This window comes from Silene latifolia, chromosome Y (assembly GCF_048544455.1).
Source record: "Silene latifolia isolate original U9 population chromosome Y, ASM4854445v1, whole genome shotgun sequence".
NCBI lineage: Eukaryota > Viridiplantae > Streptophyta > Magnoliopsida > Caryophyllales > Caryophyllaceae > Silene > Silene latifolia.
Genome location: NC_133538.1, coordinates 127,442,607 through 127,465,584, shown reverse-complemented (window position 1 = coordinate 127,465,584; position 22,978 = coordinate 127,442,607). Strand labels below are relative to the sequence as shown.

Genomic DNA, 22,978 nt, shown 5'->3' with positions numbered 1-22,978 from the left:
AGGACCGTTATTTAAACTAACCTAATAGCATAGCCGATATGAGACAATTAGCGGGTCTCACTCCGCCCCTTCAACTCACAACAAGACAACCATTAGGTAGGATGCCTTTTTGCAAGGCAAGGTGGGTCTTGCCAAAATGGCGACACATCCAAAAATTAAAGCACATAAAATCAAGTAATGGATGCATCTACAAAAGAATAGTCACTTTCCTCATCTAAATGGCGGAAATTATCTACAAGGAAAGCAATTCAAGGGTACACACTCCTTCATAGATGTAATTTCTTCAAACTACTAAGCCTAGAAGGCTACCAATAAATCACCTCCAAATTGTGTCAAGCTAGGGTACCTTTGTCCTCAATCGTTAAATGCTTTTGTCAAGAATAGACTCCATATGGTGTTAGAAACACTGGAGGATCGCGGAATTCCCCCTCTTGCCTAGACAAGAAGAAGGGTCGTCCCCTCTCTACCATGCACAAAAATGGATACGATGGATAAAGGGATCAATAGATATTTGAGTTTCATTTTGGGAGTTTGCTTTTGTTTTTGTTTTTGTTTTTCCCCCCAATTTCTTGTGGCATTTGACATTTGAGAACACTTTCTTTTGCCATTTCTTTGATGTTTGGCATTTCAACACTTGACAACTATTCAACTTTTTGCATTTCTTTTTGAACATTTTCGAAGTCACCCCATATGTAGTGAGGGTGCCTTATATTTGAAGCATTAGGAGTCTATTTTTGCTCCTCTTTTTATTTGATGCATTTTGCAAACTTTCTTTCACTTTTCATTTCATTGAACTCAAATCAATTTCTTTTTGTGCCCATTCCCTTTGATGACAAAAATGTGGTAGAACATGGATGATGGATGCATGGTTTCAAGGGTCACCTTAGAATAAACGGTAGCCAAGGAGTTATCACACCACAAGGTATTCTTGACTAGGCCTTAATCCATGGGTCAAAGGATACTAGCATGACACATCCTAGGGTGTTTTACAAGTATTATAACAAGCAAAGTCTTAAGAAGAAAAATCATCTACTAGGGCCTATATACACTTGTCAAGCTTCCCAAGTAGACGGTTACGCAAAATCTTCTAACATGAAACTACATGCCATGATGCAATTAACATATAAACATCCTAATGCAAATGATTCTACCAACTAATTTGCCATATAATCTAAATGCAAGTCCTAAATTCACATTGTTATACCGCATCAATCAAAATAAAGCCACATAGTCATTAACATAAAGAGGAAAAAGGAGATTGGAAAGATCATACCATGCGGTCTTCAATATCCTCATGTCTCGGATGTGGCATAGTCGATCAATGTGAACAAAGATAGAACAAACACAATATATACAATAATATATACAAGTCTACACTACAAAGGAAATGAACTTATTTTTGGATTTTCAAATTTTTCAAATTTTTTTTGATTTTTCGAAACTTTTTGATTTTTTTTGGGTTTTTGAATAAAAGTTAAGTTAGAATTTCCCATCCCCACACTAATATGGACATTGTCCTCAATGGCCAAAATGATAGGAAATTATGCAAGTATGATGCATGAATTCTATACTAAATGCAAGCTATACTAATCTACACTACATGATGCATTGGTTTTTGTTTATGACAGAGAGCGTAATTTAGATTACCTCCCGTTGCGTATGCATGTACTTCCCCAAACCGAGATAGACTTTATTTCTAATGTCTTAAATTTTGGGGTAGTTCGTGCACACAAGATGCAATGCATGAAACTAAATTTTCATTTTGGATTTTCAAATGGGAACAATAAAAGAACACCTTAATGAGGCCGAGGTGTTAGTCCTCATGTTGCTAGGACTCTCCAACCATGATCAAGATAAAAATAAATAAAACAAAGAAAGAAGTAGACAAACCTCAAGAAGGTAGGAGCCTCCAAAGCTTGCTAGTCCTCCACCATATCATCATTGTGATCATTTTCCTCCATAGAAGCGGACTCATCACCACTTCCCTCTTCACTTCCTTGCTCACTTCCTTCATCATCTTCATTAGCCTCTTCTTCTTCATCAACACCATCATCATCATCAACCTCATCATCGACATTCCCATCTTCATCCGGTCTTTCACCCCTAGATGTGCTTGGAAAGAAGACTTCCCTATCCGCCCAACTAGGCAAAGGACATGAAGGATCAAGTAGTCCTTGCCTAGCTAAATGAAGGAGGGGTGGATATTGGGCCAAGTATGCATCTACTCTATCATTGTAAGCTTGTTTATGCATCTCTTGCATAAGTAGAGTCATGTAGTCATTGCCCACTTCAACACCTTCGGGTTTGAACTCTTGATATTTGACTGGATAGGGTGGTGTGACAATGGAGGAGGAGGGTTCTTTAATTTCGCCCCTTTGTTGACGGATGATGTACTCGACGCCTTTTGAGAGTGGAAGTAGGTAGTTTGTTCGATGAGCACTCAAGCGGCATATCTTGGAAGGCAAAGTGAAAGATCTAGCATCATTGGTGAGCCACCCATAGTTGGTGTCAAGAGAGTTATGCTTGACCCACTTGTACTTGTTAATCATGGCATCCATGTCAATGAGATAACCCCCTTTGATCGCCACATAGGTATTATCCTTGTTGAAATTTGGAACAAAGTACTTGGCCAAGAGAGTAACTAGTCCTCCATTTACGATAAAAGCGGTGCCTTCCTTACCACAATCAACATTGAGCCATCTTTCCACCAAAAGTCTTAGAGCATTGTAAGGCTTAGTGAATTCCCTTCCAACATTTAAGGCCGACTCAAGTAGAACAAAATCGAGCTTTGTAAAGTGATTAATGTCTTTTCTTGCAATTATAGTATTCCCGATGACCTTGTGCACACTCTAATGCCCGGATGGTGGACTAATAGAGCGCGACAAGCATGAAAGCTCACAAATTTCTTCCCGGAAATCGGCTCCCAAAGAGGAGCGGGGTCATATTTTTCGGGCATCTTATGATAGTATGGTGTATCACTAAGACCTAATGCTTTAATCAAAACATCAAAGGTGATGCGCCTATTCACATTGGCAAGGCGAAACTCGATATATGTTCTAGTCTCTACCTTAGTCACTTCCAATGAACTCAAGAATTCCAAGGTAAGGGAGGGGTATGTCAATTCTCTTGTAGTAAACAATTTTCCCAACCCCATGGCTTCAAAGAAGGCTTTTGTTTGTTCAAGGACACCCAATTTGTTCAAGGCATCTTCACATATGAATTTGGTGGGTAGAATGGCTTTCTTAGCATAATTGGCAAATGTATCCCTATGGGAGTTAGAAATGAAAATTACCTCTGGATAGTTGGGTAGTTGAGCAATTTCCGGAGTTGTTGTTGTTGTTGAACTTCCAAGTTTGCATTAGCAACCACCATAGCCATTGAAGCTTTCTTTGCTTGAAGGCATTGTTGCCTTTTTGAGAGTGCCTTTGCCTTGAGTGCCTTTGTTGACCCTTTTGTTCTTGCCATTGATGATTATACCAAGAAAAGATTGAAAATCTTCAATTTCCAATTATACTCAAACAGATTTTAAGATGAAAGGATTTGCCTTTGTATTTCAAAAATCGATTCAAAGGTTGAAAATTTTGGTGCTTTGATTGATTATTATTGGAAAAGGAGTGATTAATTGTTGTTGTAAGGAAGTTTGGATTTGATTTTGTTGAATTTGGTTGAGGAAATCTTGTTTTTGGTGATGGAGAGGATGAGGGTTGTGGGGTTTTGGGGTTTATGGGTAGTGTTTTGAATGAATGAATGAATGAATGAATGTGGGAAGGGGTATTTAAAACACCCGAAATTTCGAATCTGCAGGGGGAAGACGAGCGGATTCCCTTTGGGACGCTCAGATTCTGCTCATTTTGGGTTCAGGAAATCTCGCCTAAAGACGAGCATCTTTCAGTGAAGACGGGCGGATTTCTGCAATTCAGGACGAGCGGATTCCTTCAGACGAGCGGATTCTGTTACAGCGAATTTTCTCAATCTGCACTAGCAAAAAGACGAGCGTCTTCTTGCAAAGACGAGCGGATTCTTTCAGATGAGCTTCTTCTCTGTTGGGACGCTCGGATTCTCTAACAGACCAAAATTTTCAATTTTGCAGCTCATTTGGACGGACGGATTCTCTCATAGACGCTCGGATTCCCATAAGACGAGCGGATTCCCCATAAGGAGGCTCAGATTCCTCCTAGACTACCCGGATTCAGTTTCATCCATGCACTTGCATATCCCGTGTCATTTTCATTCTTCAAATCTCGTGTTTTTCATTGTAGGGGCACTACTAAGGCATGAATATCCTAGGCAATTGTTATCCCCACACTAAGCTAAAGCACTACACATCAATAAAATCATCAGTCCCTCCCTCACTTCTCTCAAAAATGATAAATATCTTGATCAAAGCATAAAAATCCAAAAATGACAAAAAATGCAATGTAAGAATTAAAATACAAGTTAGGGAGTTAGAAATATTTACAAATGGTGGTTTGGAGAGTACTCCACCAAACTCTCATCCTTAGTGAGATGTCATGGGGGCATGTCCAAGGTGTTGTTGATGTTACTCAACACCTTGAAGAAGTAGTCAAAAGCTTGTTCATTATTATGATAAAGATCCTCAATAGATCTTTGCACTTGTTGTCCTTCATGTTGGTCTTGATCGATAGCATTACCAATGTAGGGATTGAAAATCCTTTCAAACTCATCGTCCCAAAGACCACAAACGTCATCTACTTGGTCACTAAAGATCTCTTGAGTTGATAGAGACAACTCTCCCACTTTCTTGTCTTGGCTAATGAGGCCATCTTCTTCATTGCTTGACTTTGGTGAGCTTTTCAAGCTCTCTTTGTTACAATTTCCTTGCTCTTTGAATGGAGCATCATCGACTTTCTTCTTCCATTGGTGTTCTGACTTCTTCCTATCATCCTTTTGGCTATAATGATCAACCATAAAACATGGTTCATGCAAACGGGGAGCTCTCATGGTCTTGTCAAGATTGAAAGTTATGCTTTCATCTTCCACTTCTAGAGTGAGCTCTCCATGCTTCACATCTATCACCGCACCCGCGGTGTGTAAGAAAGGTCTACCTAGAATGATTGGAATATTGGAGTTTTCTTCCATGTCAACTATGACAAAGTCCACCGGGATGAAAAATTTCCCAACTCTTACGGGAACATCTTCCCATATCTCCAATGGTGTCTTCGTCGATCTATCGGCCATTTGGAGTGTGATATTGGTGCATTTAAGATCTCCTATCCCTAACCTTTTACTCACCGAGTACGGCATAACACTCACACTAGCCCCTAGATCACATAAGGCTTTGTTGATCGTGGTGTCGCCAATGGTACACGGTATTGAGAAGCTTCCCGGATCTTTAAGTTTTGGAGGTGAACTCTCTTGAAGTATTGCACTACTCACCTTAGTGAAGGCGATAGTCTCAAGCTTTCGGATCGACTTCTTCTTCATAAGGATGTCTTTCATGTACTTTGCATAGGCCGGCACGTGATTGATTAATTCCGTGAAAGGAATCGAGAATTCCAAATTCTTCACAATCTCCATAAATTTTCCAAGTTGGTCATCAAATTTGGGCTTGGCTTGACGACTCGAAAAAGGAAGTCTAATCACAATGGGCTCCTTCTCCTTGGCCTTGTCTTCATTTTTCTTTGAAATTTCTTCTTTTGATGGTTCTCCATCCTTGGAGTTTTGCACAACTTCTTCTTTGTCACTAGCTTCCACAACTTTATCCTCAACTTGCTTCTCCGGTGCTTCATACCTCGTACCACTTCTCAAGTGAATGACACTAACCGTTTCATGTCTTGGGGGATTACTTTGAGGTGGTAATTGCCCCTTTTGTCTTTGTGAGCTTGAAGATGCTAGTTGAGTCAATTGGGTTTCCAACATTTTGGTGTGGGCTAGGATGTTGTTGACGATGATTTTCTTTGCTTGACTATCCTTTTGCATTTGAGTGAAAAAATCTTGTTGATTCTTTTGCATTTGGAGGACCGCTTTTTGAACATCAAAACCTTGGTCATTTTGTTGATTGTATGGAGTTTGATTTTGGTAACCTTGGTCTTGGTTGTAAAATGGTCTTTGATTTTGGTTTCTCATGGGAGGTGGGGTGTATGTTGGTTGAGGGTTTTGAACATTTTGGCTTTTGTATGAGAGATTTGGGTGGAATTTGGTGTTTTCATTGTAATAGTTGGAATAAGGGATACCACTCTTGTATGCTTGAAAAGCATTTACTTGTTCATTTGTTCCCCTACATTCACTTTGGTCATGTCCCAAAGTTCCACAATTCTCACATATCCCACTTGGGATTGATAAAGATGCCGTCATGGCATTAACATGTTGCTTTGGTGATTTTGAGGCTTCTTCAAGTCTAGCCATAACTTTTTCGAACTTCAAATTGATGGTATCAATGTGAGCACTAAGTTGAGCACCCAATTGAGTAATAGAGTCCACTTCATGCTTTCCTCCTCTAGTAGCCTTGCTAGGTCTACTATATTGTGAATTATGGACCGCTATTTCCTCATTCTTGTTCCAAGTTTGATTGTCGTCAACTTCGGTGAACATTCCATTTGATCCCATGTTGAGAATGTTTCTTGAGTCTTCATAAAGACCGTTCCAAAATTGTTGTACCAAGAACCACTCACTAAGTCCATGATGAGGGCATGAGCGACAAGTTCCCTTGAATCGCTCCCAAACTTCATACAAAGATTCTTCATCTCTTTGCTTAAAGCCCGTAATTTGAGCTCTTAGCATGTTAGTCTTTTCCGGTGGATAGAACTTTTTGTAGAAAGCTAGAACCAATTTCTTCCAAAAATCAATTCCGAGAGTAGCCTTATCAAGGCCTTTCAACCATTGTTTTGCGGTGCCAATTAGAGAAAAAGGAAATAAGACCCATCGAATTTGGTCTTGAGTTACACCGGTTTGAGAAATCGCATCACAATAGTCGCAAAAAGTCTTCATGTGAGAGTGAGGGTCTTCACTAGGCATCCCCCCAAATTGGCTTCTTTCGACTAATTGGATAAATGCGGATTTGGAAATGAAATTTCCGGTTAAATGGTGTGGTGTGGGAGTACCATTGGGTAGGTTCTCCTCGGTCGGTACGGAATGTGATGAAAATTTAGGCATTGTGGGTTGATTTTGTGTTGGATTTTGTGTTGGGTTCTCCTCACCTTCTCTTGCAAAAGGGTTGATGAACTCAATAGTGTTTGGTTGAATATCTACAACCTCACCAATACCTCTCAAAGTTCTTCTAGCAAGTCTTATATTGTTTGTCAAAGTCCTTTCAATTTCGTGATCAAAGGGTAACGAGTTACCTTGTGTTCTTCTAGACATGCAAAATATCAAACAACTTGAAAATAATTAGAACAAACCTTGAGGAGTTTTACTTCCCCAAGGCAAAGAAAGACACAACTAATAACAATATAAGAAAATCTAAATCAAGTTAACACCGTCCCCGGCAACGGCGCCATTTTTGGTCGGACTCACATGGAGGTTTAGTTTTCGGTACTTGTCGTTAGGAGCACCTAGACCAAAACACAATTTATAACTCCACAAACAACTCTACAATTAGTAAAGAGGCAAGTAAAGGTCGGATCCCAAGGGACGGGAATTGAGATGAGATTTTCAATTGCAACTAGTGGTGTCTAGGGGTGTCACAATTTGGGGTTTGAAGTAGAAGATCACTAAACTAAATAGCAATAAAAGTAAACAAGCAAGATGATTAAAAAAGGGGTGTAAGCAATTGATAAAAGGCACTAGGGTGTCATGGGGTCATAGGAGATTCATGGGAATTGATCATACAAACATATTCTCAAATTATAAGCAAGCAATTATTATTGTGATGGATCGAGTTGGGTTATATCTTATAATCCTAGCAAAGTTTGGGTCTCGGAGCCGAATCGATTAGATTGTACAACACCTACAAGTCGACTTAATCTTCCCTACTCAACTATATGCATGGTCTAATGAGACTCGAGTTGGTTTATGTCTTACAAGTCTCATTGAAAAGATAGGTGATGGGTAAAAAATGCAAGGATTCATAGGCTCGCATTTCATCAAACATAACATGTGCATAAGTTGAGATCACAACAAGCAAGCGAATAAACTATGAAAACATATTAATTTAAGCACGAATCATCCCCCATGTTGGTTTCCTCTAATTACCCATTAACCCTAACTAAGGAAACTACTCACTCATTATCATGTTGAACATGCTAGCAAGGTTGTCAATCACACCAACAAAGTAAAACATGATGAATAAATGAAGATAATTAACAATAGTTAAAAAGGGATTAAGAGAATTATACCTACTAAAGATTCCAATAATAAAGCAAAGAATAATAGAAGTAGTTGATGATTGATTGGAAGGTAGTCAATCTCCCAATAATAACCCAAATAATCTTCAATTACCCAAAATGAAAGATGAACCAAAGAGAGATTAAGGAAATGAAATTTGTATTAAAACTTGATTAAATGTTGATTACAAGATTAAAGAGAGATTTGATTGATATAAACTACACTAGAGATTGCTAAAAAGAACATGATAATCTAATTAGCCTAATGGGGTATTTATAGTGGGATTAGTTACATAAATTAGGGTTTACTAAGGGCTTAAATGACGATTAAGTCCTTGAGGAATCGTCGGTCTCAAGGGAGACTCCGGTCTTCTTTTCGCCGGTCTTAGAAAAATATGCGCATCCTTCATAAAACAAGTAGAACATGAAATAGCTGACACACAATCCGAGCGTCCAGGGCACGGGACGGGCGGATTGTGGGCGTTTTGGACTAGCGGATTCGAGGGGTGGACGGGCGGATTGTGATGTTTCTGGACGGGCGTCCAGCTGGGGAAGACGCTCGGATTGCACCTCTTGGACGGGCGGATTGTGGGCAATCCTCTCGGATTGTCTTACAGCTTCTTCCTTTCTTCTTTTCTTCCTTTCCCTTCATAAAATCCTTGAGGATTTCCTCGGGGATGCAAGGATCTTTTCTCATCATTGCCCATCTACTATAGTATGTACAAAGGCCTTCTAATCTTGTCTTCTCTTTTATGCTTGATCATTGAATTCAATCAATTTAGCTTCATTTTGCCATGAAAATGCAAGGTTTGCTCTCCTTTCCTACCAAGGGATCAAAGCCTCAAAGAATATGCAAAACAAAGGACTAAAGACAATAAATGACCCAAATATGCACTAAAAACCATGGGAGCAAGGCTAATTCGGGGACTAAATATGCTCTAATTATGGTCACATCAGGTACCGTGGCCTTTTGTGCCTTAGCCTTGGAACCGGATCCCCTTCGCCTTTGTGTAGCTGTTTTGGGCTATTGCAAGGATCGATGACAAATCTCTAAACAACTATCAATATATATATATATATATATATATATATATATATATATATATATATATATATATATATATATATATATATATATAGAGGTAGGATCCGGTGAGTCCACCTAAATATTTGAGTCCATGAGTCCATAAAACAATATCACGCACTATACAAAACAATATCACGAAATTTTTTTTTTCAAATTTTTTTTTTTCGAAATTTTTTTTTTCGAAAATTTTTTTTTTCGAAATTTTTTTTTTTTTTTTTTTTTGCGTCTAAATTGTGATATTGTTTAGTATAACGTGTGATATTGTTTAGCATAACTTGTGATATTGTATTACAAAACAATATCACGAAATTTTTTTTTTCAAAATTTTTTGTTTCGAAAATTTTTTTTAACAATTTTTTTTTTCGTGAAAGTTGTGATATTGTTTAGTATAACGTGTGATATTGTTTAGCATAACGTGTGATATTGTATTACAAAACAATATCACCATTTTTTTTTTTCAATTTTTTTTTTCAAAAAGTTTTTTTTTTTCCAGCTGTGATATTGTTTAGTATAACGTGTTATACTGTAAGCTGTGATATTATTTAATATAACGTGTGATATTATATCATGGACTCACGGACTCAAAAAGATAGGGTGGACGCATGTGATCCTAATTATATATATATATCCTTTAAAATTTCAGACATCATAACTTCATTCATTGCCAAACCAACAATATTCGCTACTAACTGGATTATATCATCTATCACATTGTTCATATGAGGCACGTAACTTAAACCCAATGCAGAACTCCTAATTGTTGTCTATGTTCCTTTGTAATTATCACCACCTTCATAATCATCACCAAGCCCTTGGTCACCCTTTATTGCCTAATGTCAACATTTCTCGTATTCGTAATTATCAATAACCATTCCCAACAAAAAAATACTTTCTATTCTTTCACCCATCAAACATAATTAACCACATCATTAATATCAACCAATGTGCATTATCATCACCAAGCCCTTGGTCACTCCACGTTTTCATCTCCTAATCTACCCTAATCTACCCTACTCTCCTCTCGCTCACTACTCCGTCTCATAATATTCAAATTAACCAATTAATGTATCTTTTTCGTCGACCCTAAGCCAAAGAAAAGGAGTGAGTGAACTGAAACCGCGAAACAATATTTCAATATCAATATCGATTACAAACCAAATATCATAACTCAATACTCATACCATGGTCACTCATGGACCATAAAATAAAATTGGCACAAAGGCCCCATATCTCACTACTAGTAACCAGATCTCAATTTCAATATCGTTATTGTCAAAGGTTCATTAACAACTCATGCTCAATATTTAGAGTATTAAAAGAAAACTCAAAGCTACTCACCCATATGACAAGGTCAAACGAAAGGACAATTTAAAATACAATAGCAGCAACAATATCCAATTACAAATAATCGTGGCTCAAAATCAAACCATATCCATTAGGGAAAATGACATAGCGCCACCGGGTGTTACTCAAATCAGTAACACCGGGGGTATTTTGGTAAAATTTATCTATTATTTCAACTTTTCCATTTTAAAAAATAGATTCATTAGAAAGGGTAAAAATGGAAATTTAACTTGCTTTTAAGATGAAGTTCGCTAAAAACACAAACACGATAATCTTATACAATTCATCTTCGGTAGGACATAATTATCAATCGATGCATTTGCAAGAGTCGCATTAATAACCGAGTAATCAAAGATTCAACGCACAAAGTATATCATGTGAAAAGAGTTGCACTCAAACTTAGGGTATACATATGGGACTTGCTCCTTTAATTAATGTAGAAAAAAGAACTTTTAGTTGTTCATTTGCAAAGAATTCAAAATCTCTGATGAATCATGATTGGATTGTTGTGCCATATTCTCTGCGCATTTGAAAATATTTTTGGTTGATTTTGTTATAAGAATTACTAATAGCTACTATGACAATGCAAACTTCCGCAAAATATTTTGATCAAAGTCATACAAGTAAATTTGTATGATTGATTACTAATAAGTGTTGCTTTGAATCGGAATTAGCGAAGAAGAAAACGGCACTCTAGGTTGAATCCAATAACTTTTATTTGAAACTTCCGTTTTTAACCTTTGCATAATTAATTAATAAATAAAAATGAATTATTTATTTAATCTTTAAATATATTATTTTATTAGGGTGTTACTGAGAGTCGGTAACACCCGGTGTCGCCATAGCACTCCCCATTAGCCTAAGAAAACGTAATCTTGTGGCTCACGATGGAATAACACCCCCATGAATCAATACATACGATCCCTCGATATAAATTCTGAAATTTTGATAAGTAACCAATGGTTCTCTTAATTTAACTTGTCTGGCCCATAAACTAAATACAAACTCTAGTACCCAATGAAGCAGCTATGAGCGATACCCTTATCAAGCGAAGATGACGAGTTTGAGGTGTGAATCACGAATCAAGTACATAATTGCATCTTGTGATCTTAACGCACTGAGTATACAATGCAACACTATCTTGGTTGTTGTAACTTTCCTCCACAAAAAATGGCAGAACTCAACTAAAATTCTCTTGATTTTTCATTTATTTATAATAAATTATTATAATTAATTATGCTATTTTAATTTCCTAAACTACCCTTTTCTACTAATTAATTTGAAATTCAGAATTTAGAGAAGGGAAATGAAAATACCTATTTAATTTACTATAATACCCTTTGTGGCGCCCAATTTGAGTATCACCCGGTTGTGCCATCTTATTTTCCTTTTTTTTTTTTTATCACCGAACCAAATTTTACTTAACTAATTGTACAACTCACCAATTCACAATTAATAATAAAACTTATAACGACTCATTCATCCTAGACAAGACTAACCTCAACTGAGCCAAAACCTCCAAAGTTTACTCCCTTTCAACCATTCGTCTGATACCCAATCACGATTTACATAGATATGTCCTTTATGATGTAATCAAGCTCTCATTTCCCTTTTTTTATCACTAGACATGGACTGCGAAATTCATGCAACTCACGAAATTTCCTCTGTAAATTTTAGTCCATTGACCAAAGCTTTTAGTGGATCGACTTTTCATGCAAACTCAATCGATTGACCAACAACTCTAGTCGATCGTCTTTGGTACATATACATCTTAGTCGACCAGTTATCACTTGTTTGGACATTACGTAGCCAATACATCGTTAATTCCTCTATGGAAATATATTATATGATTTGATTACCATATAATATATTTCATAATATCCTAGTACATATTATATTCTTATCTTGTACTCCGTATATTATTTGTTTCCTTGTATGTAGGATCACGTTTAACTAGGGTAGTAGTTGTATTTTGTATATATTCTTTGGCTTGTACGCAGTTATTATTATGAATGAAAGTAAAGGCTTAAAGCCTTCCCACATAATTCTCCGTTTCACATTTTATCATGGTATCATCGGAGCAGGTTTGATCCTTGCATCCAAACACACACTATTCAATATTTTTTTTTTACAAGTCAACTTCCATGACGAAAATCGGAGATGCAGGGAAAGGAGGGGGCGGATCTGATGATGGTTATGACAAGATGACTATACCACCATCATCACCATTGTTCCTTCACCCTTCCGATAGTCCGAGTCTCAAATTGACTCAGACAATGTTTGATGGTGAAAATTACGATCTATGGGCCGATGCGGTTCGTAACGGACTTGACGCAAAGAACAAATTAGGCTTTGTCGATGGCACCGTCACGAAACCCGCAAATGAAAATTCATATGAAGCGGTTGCTTGGCGTCAATGTAATGCTATGGTGAAAGCTTGGTTGCATAGCGTTATTCACGAAAAATTGCACTCGAGCATCACCTTCAACGGCGCCACAGTTGACGAAATCTGGAAAGAATTGCAGGAGCGAGTAACGCGGCTGGAAACGTGCCTCGTGTTCACCAACTCAAAGCAGAATTGACCGACTGTAAACAGGGGACTCGATCAGTTGTGGAGTATTATACCCATCTCAAGTCCATTTGGGATGAATTAGCCAAGTATAGCCGCGTACCTAATTGTACATGTGGTGCAAAAGCAGCTTTTGTCAAGGAAAAGGAGGAAGAAAAAGTGCATCAGTTCATAATGGGTCTTAATACCGCGTTGTACGATCAACTCCGCTCGAATTTATTAATGGATGATAATCGTACCTCTTTGAGTCGTGCTTATGCTCCGGTTTTAAGAGAAGAACGTCACAAAACGGTGACCCGGATTCGTGAAGAACACACCGAAACCGCCATGGCTGATCGGACGGGTGGAGGGCGTGGCCGTGGAGGATTCGTCAATACTGAACAGAAGGAGTATGAACCACCTAGATGCACCCATTGCAATAAGTAGTATCATACGGAAGAAATTTTTTGGGAAAAGCTTGGCATAAATGGCAGAGGACGCAGCAGAGGAAGACGTACGTGGTGGTCGTGGAGGCGGCCGCGGTAACAGAAGTTCTGGGAACACAACTCAGGTGGCTAATGCAGCCGCGACGACTGATATGGCTGAATCCTCGAAAAAGGATTTCACAATGGAGGAAATAGAACAACTTCGATCTCTGCTCATTGCTAAGTCGTCCGAAGGTAACGAGAAATTGGCAGGTACGACTTATTCTAATTCGTGTGATTGGATGCTTGATAGTGGTGCTTCACACCACATGACGGGACGCCGGAATTTGCTTGAAAATTTATGGCAGGGATAATAGTCCACTGTTGGTTTACCAAATGGATCGACCATAATGGCGCATGAACATGGGAGAGTTGTTTTAAATAAAACCTTTGAATTAAAAGATGTTTTATATGTTCCCTCGTTGACTTGCCATCTTATTTCGATACAACAGCTTGTTAGAGAAAACAATTGCATTGTGACTTTTAAATCTAATTGTTGTATAATACAGGACCAGTCTACGAAGACGGAGATTGGACGGGGTGAGCAACGAGACGGAGTTTATTATATGACACGGGTGGAAGAAGTGGCGGCAAAGACAACTGTTGATGAAGGACGGGTATGGCATCGAAGACTAGGCCATCCTTCTAATAATGTTTTACCTTTTATAAGTACTTTGATTCGGAAAACTTTACCTAATAATTCCGAATATGTTTGTGATCCTTGTTGTCGCGCCAAACAAACAATATACAAGATAAGAATATAATATGTGTCTTAGGATATTATGAAATATATTATATGGTAATCAAATCATGTAATATATTTCCATATCCTCACACAAATCATTAGCTCAATTGTTATACACTGCTCATAATACATCGTCATACTCAAGCAACAAATTGCAAAATTCCAACCAATTTCAAGCATACACATATTTTCCTCATTCAACTTGTCGTACTTTGTCATTCCAACCATGGATATATCATAACATGCAAATCTCATATTGTTGAGTTTATGGATTCAAGTACCTAAGAGGGGGAGGGGGTGAATTAGGTACTATTTAAAAATTTAACTTCAACTTTATTGATTTAAAGTGAGTTATAAGAATAAAAGAGATGAGAGAATACTTCGAATAATATTGCAAGATTAAACGAGTATTGAAATGAATGTTTGCTGAAGTATGAAAGTAACAATTGTTATTTGATAGCTATTTGTCTCGGTTTATGGAGTACAGATTGAGACCAAATGTGACAAAGATGATGAATCTTACTTGAAGGTTAAGCAAAGCAAAACAAACAAAAATAAAAGAGCAAATGAATAAAATAAAAGATCAAACACGAGATTTTGAATTGGTTCGGCAAATACTCAAGTGCCTACGTCCAATCTACTTTTTTATTGATTTCTTTTAGTGATCTACTCCGACTACTAAAAGACCCGTACAATAAAACACAACAACCTACTCCGGTTGTGATACAAGTCCAAGAACTACTCCGTTCTTATGACAAGCCAACTCGCAACCTACTCCGGTTGCCAAAGAGTTGAAGACTACTCCGTCCTAAACTCTACTAACACACTTAGAATGTTATAAGGATCAAGTTTCCACTAACTTATTCTTAACAAAGAATAGAGATGGACAACTTTTACAAGATCAACAATTCATAAGCAAGAGAGTTTAGTATGTTAAAGTAACAGTAGCTATGATTGTAACAACTTGAAGACTCTTAGAAGATTTGCAAAGGACACACGGTTTTAAAGCTTTGAAAAAACAATTTTGCAAACTTGAAATTAATTTCAGAAAGAAGTCTTAGGATTTTATGAGGGAGATGGCTCGCCTTTTATAGAGAGAATGGGTGAGGAGGTTGCTAGGGTTTTGAAGGGTCAAAGACCACACATGTGAAGAGCCTTAGCAACCACTCAAAACTTGCACCAAAGAAGGTTCTTTTGCAAAGGCAAGAATAGATAGAGAAAGAATGTTTGAAAGATATCCTTAAAAGCTCATGCAAATTCAGAAAACAAAGAGAGAAAAGACAAGTCACATGATGACAAGTTTACACTAAAATGGCAAAAAGCATTTCTTGTTTTCTAAAGGACCAAAGGGTCAAATTTGAATAAAGAGGAAACATTTTGAAATTAATAATTATTCAAACCACTCTTTATTGAAGGCCAACTCCTAATAAAAATCTGAAGTTTATCTTTGAAAAATAAGAGACACGTGAAAGATTTTTTGAAAGATAAAAAGGTTTCAAGTGTTACGAATTGTGGCAACAATCCAAGCAAAAAATTTACTAATGAAAGTAACGATCGTCTTGATTGTTTCTATTACTCTAAGATACTCTACTTTCTCACTTGTACATTAGATGACACTAAGACTCAATACAATGGGATGATTAACAACTTCAACACTTCTTAATCCATGCTTGATTTAAGCATTAATCCTGAAAAGGTAAACTAAGATAACACAAATCAAATGGGCATGTTATCATCAATTTAAGGAACCCAACACATAACTAGTTCACCATCTTGTAACCATTCAATATAGTACCGCATACTAATACAATTTCAGCAAACATAATCACATAGTATCGCACTCTATCTACCCACTCTCTACACTTTCCGTGGTGATCGGTTCAAACTTTAAGGGTCATTGCTCGAATTAAAGACGTCTCCCTAACGGAGCTAAGAAGGCTCTAATAGTTTCTACCCGGGGTTCATTTTATTAGACACTTCCTTAGCTCATTAGATTCATTGGTTTTGCCCTAGGATCGTTCACTCTAATACCACTTTGTAACACCCCCAATTATCCAGCACTAGTAGAAAAACCCCCTATAGTGGCGGTCATAAATGACCTTTTTATGGCGGTTTTTACATATTTTGGGTGCGTCGTATATCACGGGGTTGTTTAGACTTTGCGACGGTTGTACAACCGCCATTATAGCTTATCTATGGTGGCGGTTTTTAAACAGAACCGCCATTATAGGCTTGTATAATATGACGGTTGTTAGAAAAGAACCGCCATTATAACTTACCTATAGTGGCGGTTATTATTTGAAAACCGCCACTATAGATATATCAATAATATCATTACACCACTACTTGTTCTCCATAACGACAGTTGTTTTAATAGAACCGCCACTAAAGGTAATTATAACGTCGGTTGTTAGTACAAAACCGCCATTAAAGGTAATTATAACGTCGGTTGTTTGGTGAACAACCGCCATTATAGGCGAAATTATTTTCGAATGTAGGGTCAAATATTTAATCTTTTGACGTCGTTTCTAAAGGAAACGTCGTAATCATTTTATATATATTTTCTTTTTTGAAATAAAAATTTTCTGCGGAAATTTCAGTAGCACCTCCAAATAAATTTAATAATTCCAAATATTATATGATCAAAATGTAACTACATTTATAGTATTCCTAACAATACAATTCCAACGAACTTACATCACTATACCAAAGATACATCAAAGTATTTCTAACTTCGAAATACACGCCTTAGTTGATAAACTAATCCACAAGTTCTCTAAACATTTGGTAGCCCACCCTTCTTTGATCTCTTATATATCGCCATTTGACATGGTTGATTCCACCATAGCTACAGGCAATAAACAGGACAATTAGTAAGAATATTAATATACAACTAGATAAATAAACTATACCAAAAACAGAAAAAAGAAATACCTTCTCAATATCTTCTTCTACTCCTTAAAAAGTAAGAAGTTATGTTATACATTCATTTCATGATATAATAACTACACACGTAATCCTTTGCTTGTCGAGGACACTAAAATTTCTAGAAAAAATATGATATTAATTATGTAACATATAAAATGTAATTTAAATTTAAATTTTAGTCGTTACAATATAAAAGGAGGTCATACACTTACGTGGGTGTATAGATTGGTATCCGAGCCTCAAGGTGTACAATGACAAAACCTTCCATGCCAATGAGAAGTGATCTTTCCTTTATGTCTATAGACCTGTCAAACGAAACCAAATCAACTCTTACATGTCATCAAGATATTATACTAATATATTTAAAATCAATCCGAAAAAAAATTATTGACTTACAGCAGCCTTAACAAGTGCTTTTGCTAGCAGGTCAACAGCCGATAGACCAGAAGTGCTCAAAAGTTCCTCAGCAGACTTTTCTTAAAAGCTGGAATTACACAGAATTTCACAATAGAAGGCAGTGAATAAAGAGATAAAACAATCATTGCTGAGATTTGAGATTTAACATTCAAAAGTAATACGTATCAGATATTTGTAGTATAAATGTAGCTGCTTCCACACCAGCTGCCTGAGCAACATCAGCAGGTTAACAGCCCAGGTGCATCTAGTGATTCCTCAGGCAGCATAAGTGCACAAGTGTTGAGATAAGGCCAAGATATTAACATATCTCTCCATTTCAAGTGTTGAGATAAGGCAAAGCAAGTATGACATAAACAAGTCGTTTTCATACAACACTAAAAAATGGACATATTCTACTCCAAATTGCTACATCAAAATGAATTCACCTTGCGTAACAACCAATTTGTTCAAATTCTTCAATTTTCTCAAATCATCATAACTACTTTACATGGGTGGAAATTAGCTGTCATTCAAGGAGTAAACTAAACTTGTACATAAAGTTGCTGAATTTGTAAGTAAATTAACTAGTTAACAAACTCTAAAACTGCTGAATTTGTACGTAAATTGAACTATAGTTCAACAAATTATACTTGAACTGAATGAACATAGAGTAAACTGAAGTACTGAACTACCGATGTTCAAATCATTTTTGCAATCACCAATTACCAAACACAAAAGCACCAAGCGAAACATAAATATATATATATATATATATATATATATATATATATATATATATATATATATATATATATATATATATATATATATATATATATATCTAGGACATAGCCAAATAAACTTCAACAAGCACATACAAGTAACGCACAGCAGAACTAAAACTCAATTCCAACAGCTATATCCTTCAGAAATAATATACTCCCTCCGTTTTTTAATGTCTACAGCCAACTCATTTATATCTTGAGTACAAAAAATAAGTACACCCTATGTAACACATTCCCGTACACCCTAGATTATGTAGCTCTACCTGAGAAATTCCGCCTTCTCACGAAAATACTAGTCAGCCCAATCAATCAACCACAAATGAAAATAGAAGACAAAAAATGAATCGGAACACGAAATACAGTAAAACAAATACAGGTAACTGGTACACTAACTATATCTAAGAATTTTCCGCTTGATAGATTCACTCAATCGTCGAAAACTATCAGTCAGCAAAATCAAACAAATACACATTATTACTATAAATCTCAGCCAAACAAGATGCCACATTCTCTATCGATTTCACTAATATTCTACTTTCATTTTTGCCTCCCTCTGCCCCAATCATTTGTTTACATTTTATATTCTCTAAGAAACGTATTTTAATCAAAGGTAAACAAATGATTGTGACGGAGGGAATAAACGAAAACGGAAGACGTAAAATAAAGATAGGATGACTCACGTCTTACTTCCCTTTGCTAATATTTAATCATCACTTTGCTCTCCCCTATTTGAACCAAAAATACTCTTACTGAAGTCAAATCAACAAGAAAGTTTCAAATGCTAACACAAAGAATTAACAAAAAAGGGACAAACCAGCAGAAGACAAAGAGAGGGGATTATAAGTAGCACCTTTTCCAAAATGAATTAAAACAGCAAAAAAGAACATGTTAATAAGAGGATCATGTTCAAAACCCGGAATAATGAATACTAGTATCCTCACAACAACATTAGACCAATAACAACACAAAAGGCTGATAATCATATCCCCCTTTCAGATAAACAAAACCAAACAACAAACAACTCAACCTCTAATTAATCAAAGGATTCAAAGCTTTTGTTTCCAATCATTTTTACTCCAAAAAAACGTGTAGTCTTGTATACCCACCAAAATTTTTATTTTTAGTTTAATGGAAAATTAGAGAAACAAATCACAGAGTAGTCAAGAGAATAATAAAAAAAGAGAAATCGAATTACCTGACCGGAAAGGAGACGAACGGAAAGGAGACGAAGGGGGACGAAATCGATCAGTAAAGTGGTTTAATTAGAAGGAGAAGAAGGACGATGGTGCGCGGAGCGGCGTATGCGATGTCCCTGGCGGAGGAGTGGTCACCGGAGTGGAGGAGGTGAAGGCGATATTGGTGGAGGGAGTTAGGGTTTCACTAGGGAAAAGGGGGAAAATGAAATTTAATTGAGGGGATTGAGGTTTGGCTGGAGATCAACAAGACTAAGGAATGTGTGTGTGAAAATTCTAAACAGGTTTACGCTTTATTTTTATTTTTATTTTTTTGCTATTAAGTCGGTTGTGATTAAAACCGACACAAAAATATATAACGGCGGTTTTTTAACAAAAAAATTGTAACTTAGTATTAACTTTTAGCGGCATTCTTAACGTCGGTTGTTAATATAACCGCCATAATTGACTTATGGTGGCGTTTTCTATTTGAAACCGCCATAAAAAGTTTCAATTATCACGTCGGTTCATACTTAAACCGCCATAATAGACCTCCTAAATACATAAAAATTGTGTTCCCGCCAATTTCTTGGGCTTTTCGCGTCGTTTCTATTAGAACCGCCACGATAGCCGCGTCGTGATAGGGTTTTTTTCTACTAGTGCAGGAGTCTTTAGCAAGACATTCCCAGATAATTAGGATGGTTACCATCTCGGTTGACCGAGGTAGTGAATAGCAAAAGACAAAACAATAAAAGGTACTTTAAACCTTTATTACATCGATACAATAGGCTGTCTTACAATTTACAAATTAATAACTCAAAGACTAATTATTACAGCGGAAGTCATAAGCTAATATAATGAATAACATCATAAGCTAAGTGAGACTCGTTAGTGATATGCGCCATCCTCATCCCATAGGCAATCCCCGCACCAACATAATCACCTATCAACTCACTGCTCACCATTTATTGGCAATATCAAATGAATCACATCAGACAAGTTAAAGAAACAAAACAAAGAGAAACCACACAAGTCAGTCACTAGCCATAACATCTCATGACAGTATACAATACCATATACACACACCACCACCACAACTCCATGTCAATCACATAAATCCTGATGTCTAGCGGCGCCTGCTACAAATCACAGGTAGCAACCCTAGAACATCCAATCACGGCACCTGCTACGAAACACAAGTAGCAACCGTTAACTCATTATAATACGACGCCCGCTGGGAATCACGGGTAGCAACTGTCTGTCATGGCGCCCTATACGAAACACGTGTAGCAACCAGTAAACCCAAACCATTAATGTGCACATCCTCTCTGTGGGTGGGAGAACCATAGGAAGCGATCCCGGGCGGAGCCAGACTCCCAACTGAACTCCTCATCCTCCAAAGTCCATCAATAGTACCAATAACATCCAATACGTATCACAACATTATCACAATCTACACTATCTATCATTATATCATAACAACTAGTAACTGAGTAGGGAAACCCTACCTCAGACGATCGCAAATTCAGCAAGCAAATAGTAATAACCGTCCTTCACCGAATCCAAACCTTCATTTAATCAATATATATAACTAAAGGAGGCTTTTTTTTCTAATTATACTATTAGCATTAGAATTAGGAGATATTTAATATTTACAATTTTTCTATTATAACTAGGAATATAATTTTCCTATTAGAAATGAGAATTAATTAATTATTTTACAATTTTCCTACTAGAAATAGGAAATAAATTAACAATTTATTAAGGCTTTTTTTTTCTTATTATACTATTAGAATTAGGAGATAATAATTATTTAAAATTTTTCTATTATAATTAGGAATATGATTTTCCTATTAGAAATGAGAATTAATTAATTATTTTACAATTTTATTATTAGAAACAGGAAATAAATTAATTATCTATAATTTATTAATACTAAAAAAATTATTCATTAGTATTTGTTCACTTTTTATTAAATTAGAAGGAAAATAAAACCTTTGATATTGTTCCGGGTGTAATTCCAGAGCAAGTATAGTTACCACCCGTGGCTTGTTGAATGATGTCTTGAGTTGGATTCCCCTTTGGCCTTAATCGTTCCTCTCGGCCTCTCCTGCAACGATGAACGAACTGAGGGCTTGGCTTTGTGCCAAGCGTACTCACTCCGACGCTCAAGTCAGTAAACTTAAGGGATAAGTTGTTACTTGGCTGAATGTATATTGTAGAGAGATAAGGAAGATATTACCAGATGAATAGTGTATTTAGGTTTAGTTGTGAATTGGTTGGATCCTTTCCTTAATGAAGGTTGAGGAGTATTTATAGGCTTTCACCTTTTGTCACGTAGTGGCCAAGTGGCCAAGTGGCTAGCAGGTGGAAAGACTGATCTACCCCTCGGCCGAGGGACCTATGGCAGGCCGGCGGGCCCTGTTGCCTCACGGCCGAGGGGTCTTGGATATGAGTACGCGGATATGTGCCCGGTGGCAGCGGGTTGCCATCCGAGACCAGTGATAGGCCGATGGGCTGCATCGGCTAGGCTGTCTAAGTCGTTGACTTGCTGTGGATATCTTTGACCTTGCTCAATATGTTGACTTGGTCAGCGGTGCAGAATATGCCCCATCAGATATATTTATAATATCCAATTTTATGACAACTTCCGATTAAAAAAATGAGGTATTATGAGGCTAAAAGACTCTGGGCCGAACTGGGTTGTGACAAATGTGCATGCATAATACGTACTACATGAAATTTACTCATGTAAAGAGTAAAATGAACGCTGAAATATGTCCCTACGTCTTTTGTTATTGCAAATGTCATATTTAATTATACATAATACGAAGTTTATTTTTCAAATGTCATATGTATTTCTTCGACTAATTTTAAAGTTATTTTCCTCACAATACACTTCAACTTCTATTGATAATTTATTATATATTATATTATTTACATTCATTTGTCATTATATAAAAGTATATTAATCACAATTTAAATAAGATATTCACACATTATTGATAAGTACAAAGTTTGATATCTATTTTCCAAGGAGTATTAACAGATAAAGAAAGTTGCTGCTAATATGCGAATCGAAATATCATATTATGGTAAATGAGTAAATGTTTTGAAAAACTTTATTGTGCGATTGTTTTACAATTTAAAGTAAAAATGGTACAACGAGTAATAAAATAGATTTGAATGAGGCTTGAAGGTAAATT

General features: G+C 36.6%; 1 protein-coding gene, 1 long non-coding RNA gene and 1 other non-coding gene across 3 annotated transcripts; 2 read left to right on the top strand and 1 right to left on the bottom strand.

Moving 5' to 3' along the window:
* The first annotated feature begins 6,634 nt into the window (after positions 1–6,634).
* Positions 6,635–6,741, top strand: LOC141634587 (small nucleolar RNA R71). Its single transcript, XR_012539314.1, has one exon. It is a non-coding gene; the product is annotated as a small nucleolar RNA R71 (small nucleolar RNA).
* A 6,116-nt stretch (positions 6,742–12,857) lies between these two features.
* Positions 12,858–13,708, top strand: LOC141628887 (uncharacterized). The gene is made up of 2 exons (XM_074441972.1): positions 12,858–13,244; positions 13,310–13,708. The coding sequence occupies exons 1-2, from the start codon at positions 12,858–12,860 to the stop codon at positions 13,706–13,708; spliced, it is 786 nt and encodes a 261-aa protein (XP_074298073.1).
* A 3,396-nt stretch (positions 13,709–17,104) lies between these two features.
* Positions 17,105–20,044, bottom strand: LOC141629471 (uncharacterized). Its single transcript, XR_012537290.1, has 4 exons — positions 19,796–20,044; positions 17,816–17,903; positions 17,632–17,724; positions 17,105–17,339 (listed from the first exon to the last, which is right to left on the bottom strand). It is a non-coding gene; the product is annotated as an uncharacterized LOC141629471 (long non-coding RNA).
* Positions 20,045–22,978: the final 2,934 nt, after the last annotated feature.

Bases quoted from the DNA above. Each gene is read 5' to 3' on its own strand.
- LOC141628887 (XM_074441972.1), top strand. From the start codon at position 12,858: ATGACGAAAATCGGAGATGCAGGGAAAGGAGGGGGCGGATCTGATGAT. The intron at 13,245-13,309 runs GTAACGCGGCTG...GACTGTAAACAG, and splicing joins GGAAAGAATTGCAGGAGCGA to GGGACTCGATCAGTTGTGGA.